This window comes from Paroedura picta, chromosome 4 (genome assembly GCF_049243985.1).
Source record: "Paroedura picta isolate Pp20150507F chromosome 4, Ppicta_v3.0, whole genome shotgun sequence".
Lineage (NCBI taxonomy): Eukaryota > Metazoa > Chordata > Lepidosauria > Squamata > Gekkonidae > Paroedura > Paroedura picta.
In genome coordinates this window covers 48,861,251-48,877,052 of record NC_135372.1, presented here as the reverse complement: position 1 = coordinate 48,877,052, position 15,802 = coordinate 48,861,251, and the positions used below count along the sequence as shown (strand labels likewise).

General features: G+C 39.0%; 1 protein-coding gene across 13 annotated transcripts in view; it reads left to right on the top strand.

Moving 5' to 3' along the window:
- The window catches only part of DENND1B (DENN domain containing 1B), a 250,687-nt gene that overhangs the window by 136,959 nt on the left and 97,926 nt on the right, over window positions 1–15,802 (top strand). For 10 of the 13 annotated variants that reach the window (XM_077332746.1, XM_077332749.1, XM_077332744.1 and 7 more), the window contains 4 exons: window positions 4,305–4,385; window positions 6,672–6,731; window positions 10,048–10,101; window positions 10,769–10,879. In XM_077332746.1, coding sequence (XP_077188861.1) covers window positions 4,305–4,385; window positions 6,672–6,731; window positions 10,048–10,101; window positions 10,769–10,879 — 306 coding nt within the window. The other 3 variants (XM_077332751.1, XM_077332741.1, XM_077332750.1) reach the window with 2 other exon arrangements.

The following is a 15,802-nucleotide window of genomic DNA, read 5'->3' as shown; positions in this document are numbered from 1 at the left end:
TAACCACGCCAGTGGACCAGCGTGGAATGATATCTTCCATGGGGGAGCCCGATCTGATTGTCTACTAAGAGAGGCAGGACACTGTCTTCTCAGACCCTGTTCTTACGGATGCTCAAGACCACTAGAGAGTGTTTTAATAGGGCCAGATTACCATGCCTGCTGAACATTCATACCCAATCCACTATGACAATGGCTTCTTCTGAATCTTCTCTGCATGGAGTACCTTTGAATCTTCTCTGCATGGAGAACTGCCTCTGGTCATTGGCAGACACTTTTTAAAAAAAGTCAGTGCTTTGAATCTACAGAGTAGATATGAGGCTCAAGTGAGAAAGGCAGTTCTTCATTTGGCTTTTGAGCATGCCTTACCTTCTGGTGAGTAGCTTGCTAGAATCGCCAGGTGGGTCTGCACAGAAGATCAATGATGAAAACAAAGCTGCACTTATTTGTAACTGTTGTTCATTGATTATCTTCTGTGTACGTTCACATACCCTCCCTGCTGCCCCATGGCATGCTCTGCTCAGCAGTGCTACTGAGGTTAAATGGGGCACTGCTGCATAGAAGCACATGTCCCTGAGAAGGGAGAACTTTTGATTCTGGCACACAGCACCCCCTAGAGGTTTTTAGTTGTAAAAGACCTATCCAATAGCAGGCCTGCTCATGTGTGCCTGCACAGAAGATACTTGATGAACAACAGTTACAGGTAAGTGCGGCATTGTTATCACTTTTCCTTCCTGGGTGTACTTGGGCATAATTCTTGTGAAGCAAGTTCTGACGCTTGAATGCCTATATCCTGAATATCCTCCTTTGTCCTGAAGGCATTATTGGACTTGAATCTAGTTGTAAGTTGTAAAATGATCAAAATGCACATTTTTTTATCAGAATAGAAAATCCACATTAGTTTCAGTTTTGCCAAGACAATCTGTGTAGATTTTCTATTCAGATACAGTAACTGCAGTATGCTTCTTCTACAGATTGCATTCCAAAACTTTCCATGAAGGAAGTATATTATTTGAGAACTGGCCCTTTAACATGCATTTGTTAAACACACTTGGGAAAGCTTCCATATAATACAAGTGAAAATAATATGGATGTGCCCATCATGGGGCAGGAGAGGTGCCTTCATTTTTTTCACTGAAGTTGAAATTGGCTCTGATACCTATGATTTTATTAGTAACCATGTGGAGCATAAGAAAATCTGATACACTTTTCTTGATTGATATGGCATAGTTAACAAGCCATATAGTCATTCAGTCAACCCCAACTCAATGCTTTCATTCTTCTGACAAATATCTACCAAACATTGTCACAATTCCAGAGATTACACACAATGAGAGCCAGTTTGGTGTAGTGGATAGGATTGCAGACTTCTAATCTGGCATGCCAGGTCGATTCTGCGCTCCCCCACATGCAACCAGCTGGGTGACCTTGGGCTAGCCACGGCACTGATAAAACTGCTCTGACCGGACAGTAATGTCAGGGCTCTCTCAGCCTCACCTACCTCACAGGGTGTCTGTTGTGGGGAGAGGAATGGGAAGGCGACTGTAAGCCTCTTTGAGCCTCCTTCGGGTAGGGAAAAGAGGCATATAATAACCAACTCTTCTTCTTCTTCTTCCTCCTCTTCTTCTTCAGTGGGTGTAGGCTAACTAGATTTCACATTAGTACAAAATCAATGATATATTCTAGCATTTTACCTCAAATAATCTGAGACACATAACTTTCAATAATAAAATGACATGAATCTTCATATACTGTATTATTTGACTTGGATGCTTTCTACTGTAAACTTTTAGCATTCTATGCATTAAATCTACAAAAACACATTTTATCCGATTTTTTAAGCCAGTCTTTGTTGTTGAATCCAGTTTGCTTTTAATTAATTGATAGGTACCGTATTTGCCGGCGTATAAGACGACTGGGCGTATAAGACGACCCCCCAACATTTCCACTCAAAATGTAGAGTTTGTTACATTACATTACAGTACAGTACTATGGGCCACTATGGGCAGCTATGTCTATCCCAACTGAAGTGCACCCGGAGTATAGGACGACCCCCCACTTGGAGGAATGTTTTTCAGGGGGGGAAAGTAGTCCTATACGCCAGCAAATACTGTATTTAGTTAGTTCTCATCATTTCATTCTCTGTTGTTGGACTAAATGTGATATTATTCATAGACAGTGGACTTTTGTTTATTGATTTTGGAATTGACTACATTTTAGCATTTGATGGGTTATATTGTCCTTTGGATTTGATTTAAAAAAAATCAAATCAAGCACTTTGTAAAGATGGCCCAAGATATTTTAAATAATATATGACTGAGTAAAGGCAATGAAGGGAGAGAATGGAAAGAGAGGAATATTTTGAATAGATCATAGATTTATTAAAATACGGCTCCAAGCCAGCTACAAAACTCACCATTTACAAAACCATAATCTAACAAATCATGGTAGTATAAAAATGTCCAACAATAAAAACACTTAGAATCCAACATTTAAAACATCATAAAACTATAAAAACATGTCAAAATTACCTAGGGCAAATTTTCAATAGCAAAATTTTGTCATACTTTGCATGCCATCACTTCTTTGGGTGGTAATATTTTGAATAGTGCGAGGCTTCTTCCCATCAGGGTAGGAGTTGCTGCTCCTTCATTTTATTTAATTTTTTCCCCCCAATGAGGACCCAAAGCAACTTACAGCGTTCTCTTCCATTCTGTGCTCACAACAACCCTGTGAGACTGGTTAGCTGGGAGAGAGTGACTGGCCCAAGATCTCTCTGGTATTAGTCTGGTACCTCTGAGCCACTTGCCTGTCAGCTGCAATGTGGTTGCTCTGAGGACAGTTTTCTGTATTCCTGTCATACTGCACATACCTCAAATGTTACTAATTTTATTATAGCTGAATATAGTTGTTGATATGGAAAAATAGTTTGTGTGTGTATTTATATGTCCATGATATAATGGAACACGTACAAAAAGCAGTTCTGTATTTCTCTCTACTTCAAGAATATAAACATGAAATGTCATTGCAATATAGTTGTTGTACTCAGCTAGGATTGTAGCCTTCCTCCAGAAGACTTTCAACCTGGATAAAGGTTTCACACTTTGCTCAGTGTAGTTGTAGCCACACTATAAGACCGTTTACGCAGTGGAAACTTCACTGCCCCAGCTCCTGTGCAGGAGCACAAATCGGGGGTGGATGAGGTATACCAGGCCAAATGCTCCCCATGTGGGTGCAGGAAGAGGTGGGCCAACCTGCCACAACTAAAACTCCAGCCTGCAGCATGGCATGAAATCTCCAGTGCATAATCAGTCTACGCCACACATATAAGCCACACTAGATCATGAGGTTGGCTTTTATGCACCTTGAACTCAGTAGCTTTTGCAGAATAGAATTTCCCCACCTCGCTCTTTTCCAATACAGTCTGTTGTGTACCCCAGATGTTGTTCTTAGATCCCATAGGAATAGTGCGTGCTGGAGGGAGTGTCTGTAATGTAAAGAGAGAATTGGCAGAAATGTCAGATGAACTGAAGTGCTGCTTGCACAAGTGGAACAACAGATAGGATTCAACCTGTAATTCTTCTCATGTTTAAGATTAAGTCAATATAAAACAGACTGACTCACTAGCCTCCCATTGGTTCTTGCAATATCATTTTGCCAAGAATCATTATATGGAATTTCTGATTATATTCGGATCTCAACCTCCCCCATTATTTCACTTCAATTGCATCTTTCAATTATTTTGCAATACCAGTATACAGTGCATTTTATTAGAATTACATTATGATTTTATATTTTGTTACGTGTGGACATCACTTGTTGAATTTGCATTCTTGAAATAGCTTACATGTTAAGATACCTTAAATGTTATGGCCTAAAAGCTAGGAATACCATAAACATACTGATTGTATATGTAAATGCTCAGTTAGTAAAAAATGAAAGCATGAAATGCTAAAAAAGGCTGACAGTTTTTAAGAAACCATACTGTGAAAAGCTAAACTTAGAAAGTGAAGTGTGCTATTATTTATTCTTTTCACATATTGTTGATTTAGATATTCATTTATGAAGATGTTTTACTAAAATACAATGACTGTGATTGAAAGCTCTGGTCTACACATTGGTTTCTGCATATATGGAGAAGCAGTTCATTTTTTGTTTAATGAATTAAGGAACTTTCTGTGGCATGAATAATGAGAAGGTTTTAGTATATGCAAAATATGTTCATATTGAAGTGACTACCTACAGAATTGCTGGATCATGATGAACATGAATAATATTTATCTAACTTTTTAAATATATATATATAGGAAGAAGACTTGAACGACTTGTTGGAATCCTGGTATGATCATCCTGTTCCAAAGGCAAACACTCCTATCAGTTTAAGTTTGGTAGGTATTGCATTTCATGATATTTATCTTTTAATAATCAAATAATTGATGCTGACAGTTGCTATATATTTGAATTGAACTCTACTGTTAAGTAGTTCTTATATTGATAAGGGCCCCAAAGTGAGCGTTCGGTTTTACCAAAGGAATTGAAAACTCCACTTTTATTTTTCCTTCACCCTGAATCTGTTCTTCGTTTTCATAACAGTGCAGTGGGCATGCATGCTGATGTTATCTCTGGCTCTGTTTTTTTTTTTAAATGATATTTAGGTATTGTGGTATTTAGGCCAATAGATCAACTGGTCTGTTTTTTGACGTGTGCTGACACAAGTCATTCAAGATCCATTTCGAATCCCTGACTCCATATTGAAGGACCTCTATGAACATATGAAGCTGCTTTATTCTGCATCTGAGCATTAGTCCATCTGACCCCCCTCCCCCATGGTTTACTCTGATGGGCAAGAGAGTTCTGTGATTGTATGCTGGAAGATGTCAGTCTTGGCCCTACTTCCCTGAAATGCTTTTAACTGAGCTGTTGTGGGGGAAGGGTAGAATTCAGAGTGTTCTGCATTCAAAGCATGCACATTATCATTGAGCTTGGGCCCCTTTCCTAATATGTACCTGGCTCCTAAAGGTTGCAGTTATGATCCATCCTTTCCATTTGGCTTTAATTACTTGTCTGAAGCAACTTCTTCTCTGAAGACAATCCCTCTCAGGAGAAAGCCATTAAAACCCTCTCAGTTCATGGAGCTGAGTTCAGCACTTCCCAGAGCACAATTGTCTTTTCCTTGGAAATGCAGGGCCTTTCTGTGCTAATCAGTGCTTTAATCAGTCAGCACACAATGATTGTTGCTCAGACAGAAATGTAGTGGTATACAAGAGTATTCTTTGTGTTCAATAAGTGACCATATACAAAAATCCACTGTGAAAGACTTAATTGAAGCTGTACTTGCACTCCTGGAAACTTATAGCTCCTTTCTGAACCACAAGGCTTGAAGATTTTGTCACCGTTTACGTCAGGAGAAACCAGTATTTGCCAATGTAAAGGTAAACTGATATTGGTTGAAATCAGTGTATAGCTCCCTGCCTTTTTGTCATGCTGAAATACTTAGGCATTGACAGGAAATTAGAGAACATTACTTGTGATCCACCGCTCTTAACTTTGTCAGGTTTGTAAGTAAGACATGGGTACAAACTTCATTGATGCTTAATTTCTTTTGAATAAAAAATATTTGTACCATTGTAAGTGCCACTGGAAAATTTAGTTTTGAACAGTGCTTATAAAGCTGGCAGTCTAGAATGCCATGTTTGACAGCACTCAGTCAGTCCAGAACAAATTAGCATGGTGCTGTAGTGAAAACATGTTTTTCCCCCCTTCTAATTGTCAGCACCACAAACTCCTCTGGGGATCTGGATGCCAAGCTGTGTTCTTTCAGGGTTTTACACATCAACACCAAGCTTACATAAAGTATTCCGGAAAATAGAACTTATTATAGCCAACCAGTTGGCTGTGTGAACCAGAAACAGCACGGAATCCTAGTTGTATTTATTTAGACTATTTGCACCTATCAAAACAGCACAAATTTAGGAGAATTTCAGCGATTTCAATAGAATTCCACTAATGTGGGATCTGCAACCAGTGTTATACTGATCTGAGAATGTTCTCCCCCATTGATGGGGCCATTTATTAGTACAATACTATTTTAGTACACAGCAACTAGTTTGCTGTTGTAAAAGGAAGCATTGGGAAATACTTCTTTTCACCTCCTGTATTATGCAGCCATTGGTCTACCCTTCTTGTACAGCTTTCATGTCTAAATTCAGTTCTGTGTGCCATGGAAGGATATAAGCCCGCTTTCTTAATGCATACCAGTAACTTATTTCTTTGGATCATTTCTGTGTATTTTTCCATTAAAAGATACACAGAAGGTGGCTTACAGAGGTAAAAGCGAAGAACTGTAAGCAGTATCATAAAACCTGTAACAAACAAGCAGGAACTAAAATGTAATGTACACCAGTGATCCTTTGCTGCACCATCTGTTTCTGTGATAGGTCCCCTCCATCCCCAGCATCCTCATTGCTTCTCTTCCGCTGAAAAAAAATCTGTATTAGTTGGTTTAAAAGCAAACATGAAAACTTATGCAGCCATTCATTTTTATGTTTGGGAAGATTATCTTGTTCTCAAAGAGAGTGATTTTAGGGGGGGGGGGAACAATTTCCCCTGTTGAACTCAGCCCTTTAGTTTCAAAAGATTATTGTGTTCAATTTTTTTCTCATGTTGGAAAAAAGGAAAAAGAGATATTTTTTGCAAGTGAGCAAGTTCTGAAAGACCAACTATGTTTAAGAGCGGTGAGTTTTAAAATACTCTGGCTTTGCACAAACCTCTCTTGAAAGAAATAATTGCCTGCCAAATGATTTCTCTGTTGATTACATGTGATTCATAAATTCCCTTTGGGAAATTATTACATTGTGGCCCTGGTCTGAAGCAGGCAGTTTTCTGTTTAAACTATACTACTTTTGGATTTGTGTATTCCAATTATGTAAAAAAGATCTTCTTAACATGTAAAATGTAAACGCTTTAACTGGAGTTTCGAAGGGATTGAGTGTGAGGCCTTCTGTGTACAAGGCATGTGGCCCTCTGTTGAGCCACAACCTGTCTCAAATCAAAAGTTTACTTTTCAGTGGACATAATTTCACAGTGTTGGTGTTATGTGGAGATCTGCAACATTTTCTTTAATGGTGAGTGCCATTTTCATAATCACATGTTATAGTTTAGGGTTACCATGTTTTGAAAAGCAAAAAATAGGACATATTTCCAAGCTGACTACTTCAGACATGTCAGAGCAAGAAAAAAAAGACCTATCCTTATGGCATTAAACAATAATGAAGAATGTTTTCAAACAATGTCCTTTCTTGAGTTTTCTTTATTTATTTCATTCCAAGGACATCAGACAGAATGGTTTTCCAGATACAATCTGTTTTCTACTATCTTTTCTTCAGTGGCAAGTCCTGAATTGTAAACAATCGTAATGAATAAATCATCTTACGTCTTGTTACAAATACATCCATACTCATACCATAGCTCTCTTCTTTTAAGTACAATTAATCTCAGCATGTTTGTTTCACAACCTATAAACACAAATACCAACAGTCAAACTAAAATATTGTAATATAAACATCCAGCGTATCAGTTATCTTATATACAGTTGATTTATACTTTACCTTAATACAATAGTAACATAAATTGGCCAATGGCTCAAAATGCAATGGAGATCTTGGTCTATAAAGATGAGGTTCCAATTACTTCACTCAAGTATCTCTAATTTATCACAGAAGGTTGTGAAAGAAATATACTGGAAAACTGTTCTGGCTGATGTACTTGGAATGAAATAAAGTAAAAGAAAACTCAAGAAAGGACATAGTTTGGAAACATTATTATTGTTTAATGCCATAAGGATAGGTCTTTTTTTTTCTTGCTCTGAGTTATCTGAGACCATCCTGTGTTTATCTTATTTTTACTTCAGATGAGTGACAAATCTAATTTTAAATACTCCTATTATTTAAGCTGTGATAATTGTTTCTAACTAGGAATATTCCTATACTTCTAATCACCAAAGGACATTTTCATCAGATTTTTTTAAGAACCCCGAAGATGATGGGCATCATCAAAAGAACATGTCCCCTTTTAACACTTTGCTTTCAGAAAAGTATGTCTAGACAATTTTCTAAAATATTTTTGTTCAACAAAAACACAGACATTAAAAATCTAATATAAAATATCTAAGAATAGTTTAAACAGAAAATGAATAGAGTTATTGGGCTTTTGTAGGTTGGTCCTTTGATTCTTGACTTTTTATCCTTCTCTGTGTGTTGCATGAATTTAATTTCACACTGCATATATTAGAAGAATACCACAGGGCTTAATACTTCATTTTTACTACTTTTTCTATATTTGTTTGTTTTATTTGTCTACTAATTTTGTTCATTCAAAGTGTATTCATTGTTGATCTTCTGTGAAGTCTTACATAGGGACTTACATAGGGACTGTGCATGAGAAGGCCTTCTTTGGACAGGGTGTGTGTGCCAACGCCAAAGGCTTATTCCCATCCAGTGACACATACTCATGCACAGCAACACCGTTTTCAACCCACCATTTCTCTTTTGCTGCTGAAGAATATGTTGTGCTTTAGAGATCCTATTTTTTAAAGGATTTATTGGCGTTTGGGAGCCATGTTGGCTATGAAGATCTTCCATGGCTTGGAAAGCCCTCTTCAAGAAGTGCTTCCAGTGTGAAGCAAAGTCTGCTGTGCACTGTTCTGTCTGTTCTGTCTGGGTGAAGGGCATAGTGTAGCCACATGTAAGGCTTGCCAATGCTTCAGCATTGAAGAAGAAAAGAAAAGAAGAAGCAGAAGCAGAAGCAGAAGCAGAATAAAAAAAAATAATAATAATAGTTGGTTCTTGTATGCCACTTTTCTCTATCCAAAGGAGTCTCAAAGCGGCTTACAGTCATCTTCCCTTTCCTCTCCCCACAACAGACACCCTTTGAGGTGGGTGAGGCTGAAAGAGCCCTGATATCACTGCCTGGTCAGAACAGTTTTATCAGCACTGTAGCAAGCCCAAGGTTACCCAGCTGGCTGCATGTGGGGGAGTGCAGAATTGAACCCAGCTCGCCAGATTAGAAGTCTTCACTCCTAACCACTAAATCAAAAGATAGAGGGATTGGACATCAAAATTAAAGACAACCTTTTGGGGAAAAGTTCTTAAAGTTTCAGAGCCTTCATCTTGGTTGGTCCCAGAAGAATTACTGTTTATGTGTCATCAGAGTAGTAGCGATTAGCTCAGCTACCCATATACATATCTCAACAGATTCTATCACCATCATGCTCTGCCAAGGATCATTGAGCTTCTTCTGAGCCTCTGACAAAAATGACTAAGAGCCAAAAGGACCCCTTCACCAGGTCCAAGATCTCTGCAAGTGTCCATCTCCAGTGGGGTTGGAAATACTGCCATACCATAAGGCCAGTTCTGCATGAATCTGACCTGGATCAAATGGCCACAATTCAATGGACTCACTTACAACCACCTATGAAGTATCCATCATGACCCTACATGGTGTCACCTGGCTATTTGGATGTGTGTGGAGACAACTTCACAAGTCTTAGAGATTCCGGTCTATATCATCTTCCTCATCAGGCATCCATCTGTGTCTATCAGGTTTGGAGAACAGATGATTCATATGGCCCAGTCATTTGAGATCAAGATAGTCACTGGAACGCAGTCCAAAATCTTAAGTCAGAATCCCCAGGGATCATTGTATTCCCAATCTTGGAGGGTCTTCCAACATAATGCAGGAACAGCAGCAAAAGCTTGCATAGCTCTATCCTACCTCTAGAACTTAGTTGCAACTGTTATTGCTGTGTTAAAAATCTGTAGAGTTGGCAGAATATATAAAACTGCAGTATTTAAGTCCAATGTTAATTTTTCAAAATTGGTGTTTTCAGTGCTGTGATTCACTGGGTTGATTGATCAGGTGCTCTTGTTTTATTAATAATGGGCCTGATTTTTGGATAAGTTGACTCCGTTTATGGCAAACTTCCCTATACACTTTTTAAACACCCATTTATCTTTTTGGACAAATAATTTCCATTTTTCCTTCTTTAACCAGCACTCGTATTTCATTACTCCTGACGTGACTGGCTTGCCAACTGTCCCTGAAAGTGTAAGTTTTTGGAATTCTTGTAATTTCTGTAGGATTTATTCTGTAGGATTTATTATGGTGCATATATTCTGTATATACAATTCCAAAGAGTCCTGAAAATCTAGTGGCCGGCCTTCCTCCCACATTCCCATCTTCATTCATTCATTCATTCATTCATCCATTCATTCATCCATTCATTCATTAATTCATTTATTCATTCATTCATTCATTCATATATAGATATATATACACACGCATATATACATATATACATATACATATATACAGAGAAAGACACACACACAATGATACAGTTTAAATTTAACTTTCATGTATCTGATATTTGTGCAAAAATCCATTGTTTATATGCAGACAAAGATGGGTGTGCCTATGTATAATTGTAAATGTGGGTGTTGAATATCCCAAGCTCATATACAAAATAATGAAGCAGATCTGAATATTTATCTGAATATCTCAGATCTGAATATCCTGGAAGACAATTAACTTTCTGTCTTGCAAATGATAATGGGGTGATGAATACGAGTCAAACATGCTTATTGTGCAGACTTATTTCTTTTAAAAGATCAATTTCCCCCCACCAGCTAGGAAGAAATAGCTAGTTATAAGCTTATGCACCACTCAATTACCACTGTTAATGTGTTAACAGCCCTTATTCTTTGTTAAACAGAGAAATCTTACTGAATATTTTGTTGCTGTGGATGTGAACAACATGCTGCAACTTTATGCCAGCATGTTGCATGAGAGACGCATCATTATTACCTCCGGCAAACTAAGCACTGTGAGTACTTCACACTTTTCCTTTCAAGTAGAATATATTGAGCACCCTCACAAAAAGGCCTCCAGGCCTCTGCAGATTTAAATATGTTCCGTATGTACTTATGAGACAATATCTACATACTTCTTACAAAAGATACGGTTTTAATCTAACTCTTGAAACACAAAAGCTTGATTTATAGAAGGCTTGCTTTAAGCCTTATTGGATACATTAAGTCAGGTTAATTATTTTTTTGTTATCCAGGGATGAGAGTTCTCTAACTCTCTAGAGTTCATTTCTGAGCCTTCCACCCTATAAAGAATTCTTAAGGGCTATTATAAGATCTTTATTATTCACTTGTGGCTTATTCCATTGGAGCTGCTTGAAAGAAATCAAGGGACTGTGATAATAGCTGCTATCCTAAACCAGGTAATAGGTAGATTCATCTTGGTTGCAGAGTAGTGTTTGGGGAGCATATACTGTAATAGCTCTGATTTTGGAGCCGCTCTTCAGGCTGATAATAACTTACTATTCCAAATAGCTTTTTTATTACAGGTTTTATGTTCCTTCCTATGCTGAAATGGCTTTCTTATGTCATTGCAGATGGCACTGAGATAAAGAGCTCTGCGTTTAGCCACTGTAACCATGTTGAAATCTTTTGATAGTTTTTTTTGTTTTGTTTTATTTTTAGCTTTCCCCGTGGGGTGTCATTTAGACGTTTAATCCATCTGTGTTATGTTCAAGTTATATTGCTCTCAAGCCTTCAAGCCTGTCTGTTAAACTAAAGACTGGCCAGGACTTCACATCTTTCACTTGGACATACTCTCCCTTCTCATCACTGGTGTTGAGCACCAAATGGTATTAATTTCCCTTCCCTGTGGACCAATGGACCACCCTGACCTTTTCCGCATGAAGAATTTGTGGTGGTTCAGTGCTTGTTTGGTCGCAGGGCTAGTTCCCACATTCTGATGATGTCAGCGCCCTACCATGGCTATCTGAGGGCTGTTGTGATTTTGTCTGTCAGTTGCCCGTGATAAGGGAACGCGGATAAATCCACGGTCCTTTTTTTGCTGTGAGGGACAACAAGCTGAAAGTTGCAGCAGGGCCATCAGGAAGGGAAGCTATCCCTTTCCCCGCCCTTCCACCCCCCCCCCCAAGCATCACCATCATAGAATCTTCCTTCCTTCCTTCCTTCCTTCCTTCCTTCCTTCCTTCCTTCCTTCCTTCCTTCCTTCCTTCCTTCCTTCCTTCCTTCCTTCCTTCCTTCCTTCCTTCCTTCCTTCCTTCCTTCCTTCCTTCCTTCCTTCCTTCCTTCCTCTCTCCCTCTCTCCCTCCCTCCCTCCCTCCCTTCCTTCCCTGTAGCCCAGCCATTTGTCTAGGGTCTTACTTGCGAGGAACTAGGTTTAGGTTCAGGGTGTCAAGAACGGCATTTCTGCGATTTTTTAGTTTAAAAAATATATACAAGGTTCATTTAAATCTTGGAAGAGGGTTGGATGGAAAGTAGGGGGTGCTCAAACGTTGCAATGGAAGGTGACTGGGAGTTTCTGCCATGTGACATTGATTGGCAAGCCAAAATAGGAAGGCAAAAAGCCAGCGGGAAGTCCTGACTTCCAGTCTACCCGCTGACTTGTCAGGAAGCAGAAAACTGGGACAAATCAGGGGGAGATGCGAGACAGAGACTCCAGTGAGGAAGTGGGAAACATCGTAGCAACTGGTCATGGTTTGAAAAGCACACAGCATCGCACCTTGGCAGCATCTGTGTGGAAAAAGACCCTTTGGATTACTGTAGCAAAGGTTGCTAAAAAGTTGTATAACTATGTGAAAAGCAGATTTTACAAAAGCAAATCAGTTTGCATACACAAGCATCATGTTGCAGGAGAAAAAAAGAAATCCCATGCATCTTTTATGGTTTGTAAATCTGTTTTTGTATTTTTATGAAGTGTCTTTTTTTCTTTTATAAGATTTTTTCTTTTATAAGATTTTTAGTTAACCTAAGATGTTCTTATCTGGAATCTTGGTTATATTTGTAGCATGCAAATCCTCATACAGATGTAAAATAGCTGCTGGAGGCATGTTTAAAGCTACCTTTTGTGAATAACCACTTCTCAGAAATCATATAGGTGAATTGTGCGTAATTTTTTAAAACTGTAGCTCATCTAGCACGGCTTCCCAGCTGAATATAATTCCAATATGATGCTACTGAAATGTCTTTTCTTCTCTGCTAGCTTGGCATACCAAGGGAGGGTGTAGTGGCATCCTCTAAGGTTTTTCGCCAGGATTTTTTTTAGTTTGTTCTCTAGAAAGCAATGTTTTTGAAGCCTAAGGTAGGCTTTGTGGTTTATGAACCTTTTAAATGTGCATGGAATCCCTTTTTTCCTTTAGAGTTCTTTTACATTATCCAGAGCCATGCAAGGAGTTTAGTAGTCTCAGTCAAAGTATGGAACCAGTTGAGATGCTGTGGCTCAGTGGAAAATAATCTGCTTTTTATCTTAAAATGTCTAGATTCAGACCCTGGCATCCCCAGTTGTTGTTTTTTAAAAGGATCAAGTTGCAATCAAAAAAGAAAACCTTGGATGTGAGGGTGATCTGGCTGCGACATCTGTCACCCCATTGATCGCCAGGGTTGATTCGGCTGATTTGGCTGGCTAGGCGGGTGTTCCCTCCCTCCCTCCATGTGTGTCCCTCCCGAAGCTGTGCGCTCGGTGGAAGAGGACGACCATCCCAGATAGAAGGAGTTTACCATTCTTCGGTCAAGGGTATACGATAGCTGCGCTCCCCTGCTAGAACCTCCAAACAAGCTCAAGGTTCATTTGCAGGAGAATGTAGGATAGTCAAGCTTCCAAAAGAAAACCTTTGATATGCTGAACAAAATTTGAGTTCAGTAGCACCGTTAAGACCAAAGATTTATTCAAGGCATGAGCTTTTGAGTGCATGCATTCTTCCTTAGACAATGGAACAAGGATCATAAGTGTACATATATAAGGTAAAAAGTGAATTACTAGCAAATAACATCAAAATTATGCAGTATAATAATTCTTTCCTTTAAAAAAAACGAATCAGTCTTTTGCATTCAGAGGAAGAGTGCATGCACTTGAAAGCTCACACCTTGAATAAATCTTTGTTGATCTTAAAGGGGCTATTGGACTTAAATTTTGTTGTGCTACTTCAGATCAACACGGCTACCCACTTGAATCTATCCTTTTGATATGGTGGAGAGTTGTAGCTGGTCACCGTAGAATACAGAGCATGGTTTGATTCAGTATTTCAGTTTAAAGTGTGCCAAACCTTCACTTTACATACAACTGACATGATGTTTGCTGGGAAGAACTTATCAGAAACAGCTCAGAAAATAAAGTTCCATATTGCTTTGCACAATCCTATTTGTAGTTAGGTCTACGAGTGTATTTCCAGTCTGAAACTGCCTGAAATTTCATGCTTAGTTTTGGATCAGAAATACTCAAAGTGAAACGAAATTTTGGATACTTTTCTGGATTTGTATTTTATTTTGTATTATTATTTATGCCCTAGTTTTCTCACCAATGTGGACCCAAGGTGGCTTAAATGGTTCTTCTCTCCTCCATTTTATCTGCAGGAACTGTTAGGACTTCCAGGTCCTTTCTGGTCATGGGTGAGGGATGGTGGGTAGGTTTGCCATATCTAGTTTGATCAAATTTGGAAATTCATGGATGGAGCCTGGGGAGCACAGGGACTTTGGTGCTGTAGAGTCCACCCTCCAAAGTATCAATTTTCTTCAGAAGATCTGATTTCTAGTCTGGAGATGAACTGTAATATCTAGGGGATACATGCCAGTTTGACATGCCTGTAACAGCCCTGAGAGGTAGGTTTGACTGGCCAAAGATCATCCAGCGAACTTCCATAGCAGACTATGGACTGAAACTCTGGTCTCCCAGTCCCTAGCTGAGCACTCTTAACAACTAGATCACCTTGGTTTCATGCTTAATATGAGTTTGACAGCATCTATTGTGTGAGTGAGAGCCCTCTTGGTACTTTTTGGTGATAAAGGCCTGTATGCTGTCACAGTTTTCAAATTTGAACATTGTGCTTTGCTACCCCCATTAGAGTGTTCTGTTTTGTCCCTCTTTTTTTAAACCAATAGTTTCTCTCTGACGACCTGGGATAATACCGTATATACTTGCATGTAAGCCAACCCAGATATAAGCCGAGGCACTGAATTTTACCCCAAACCTGGGCAAACTTATTGACTCGTATATAAGCCGAGGGTGGGAAATGCAGCACTTACTGGTAAGTTTACATTAATTGAGGCACCAGTAGGTTAAATGTTTTTGAATATTTATTTCAAAGAAAAACAGTAAACTAGATCTGTCAGTGCAACTATTACAAAAGCTGCCAAGCTGGGAGAATGGACTACTCTAACTATAGCTACAGTGCCCCCCCCCAGAACAAAACACTGAAAGAAATAACTGTAAAAATCAACTTTTAAAAGAAACACAACCCCAAGAAGAAAAGGCAAACAATGCTGCCCCTCAGAAAAAAGAAGAAATAAACATTAGGAGAAACAGTAAATCCCAAAGCACCCCCAAAACTCACCTCACCCCACCCACAGAAACCAAAATAATGGTTTGGAAGAAGTAAAGGCAAAAGGAAAAAATAGATCAGAGTCCCTCACTCATACCATTGCTGTCCTACAAGCAGCCACAGCAAGTGAGCTTCAGCTTGCAGAAGATTTGCAGACGCAATGTAACGATTGGCTGGCTGGGAGCAGGCTGTTAGTTCAATTACCGTATGTACCTGCGTATAAGTCGAGGAGGACTTTTTCAATGTGAATACTGTGCTGAAAAACTTGGCTTATACACGAGTATATACGGTATTTAGAGAGCTCTGCCAGACCACTTCCTCCTGTTAAGTCAGTCCTTTCCCTCATGAACCATGTCTCAGTGTGCTTATGTTTTTTTTTTTAAGGCAAAG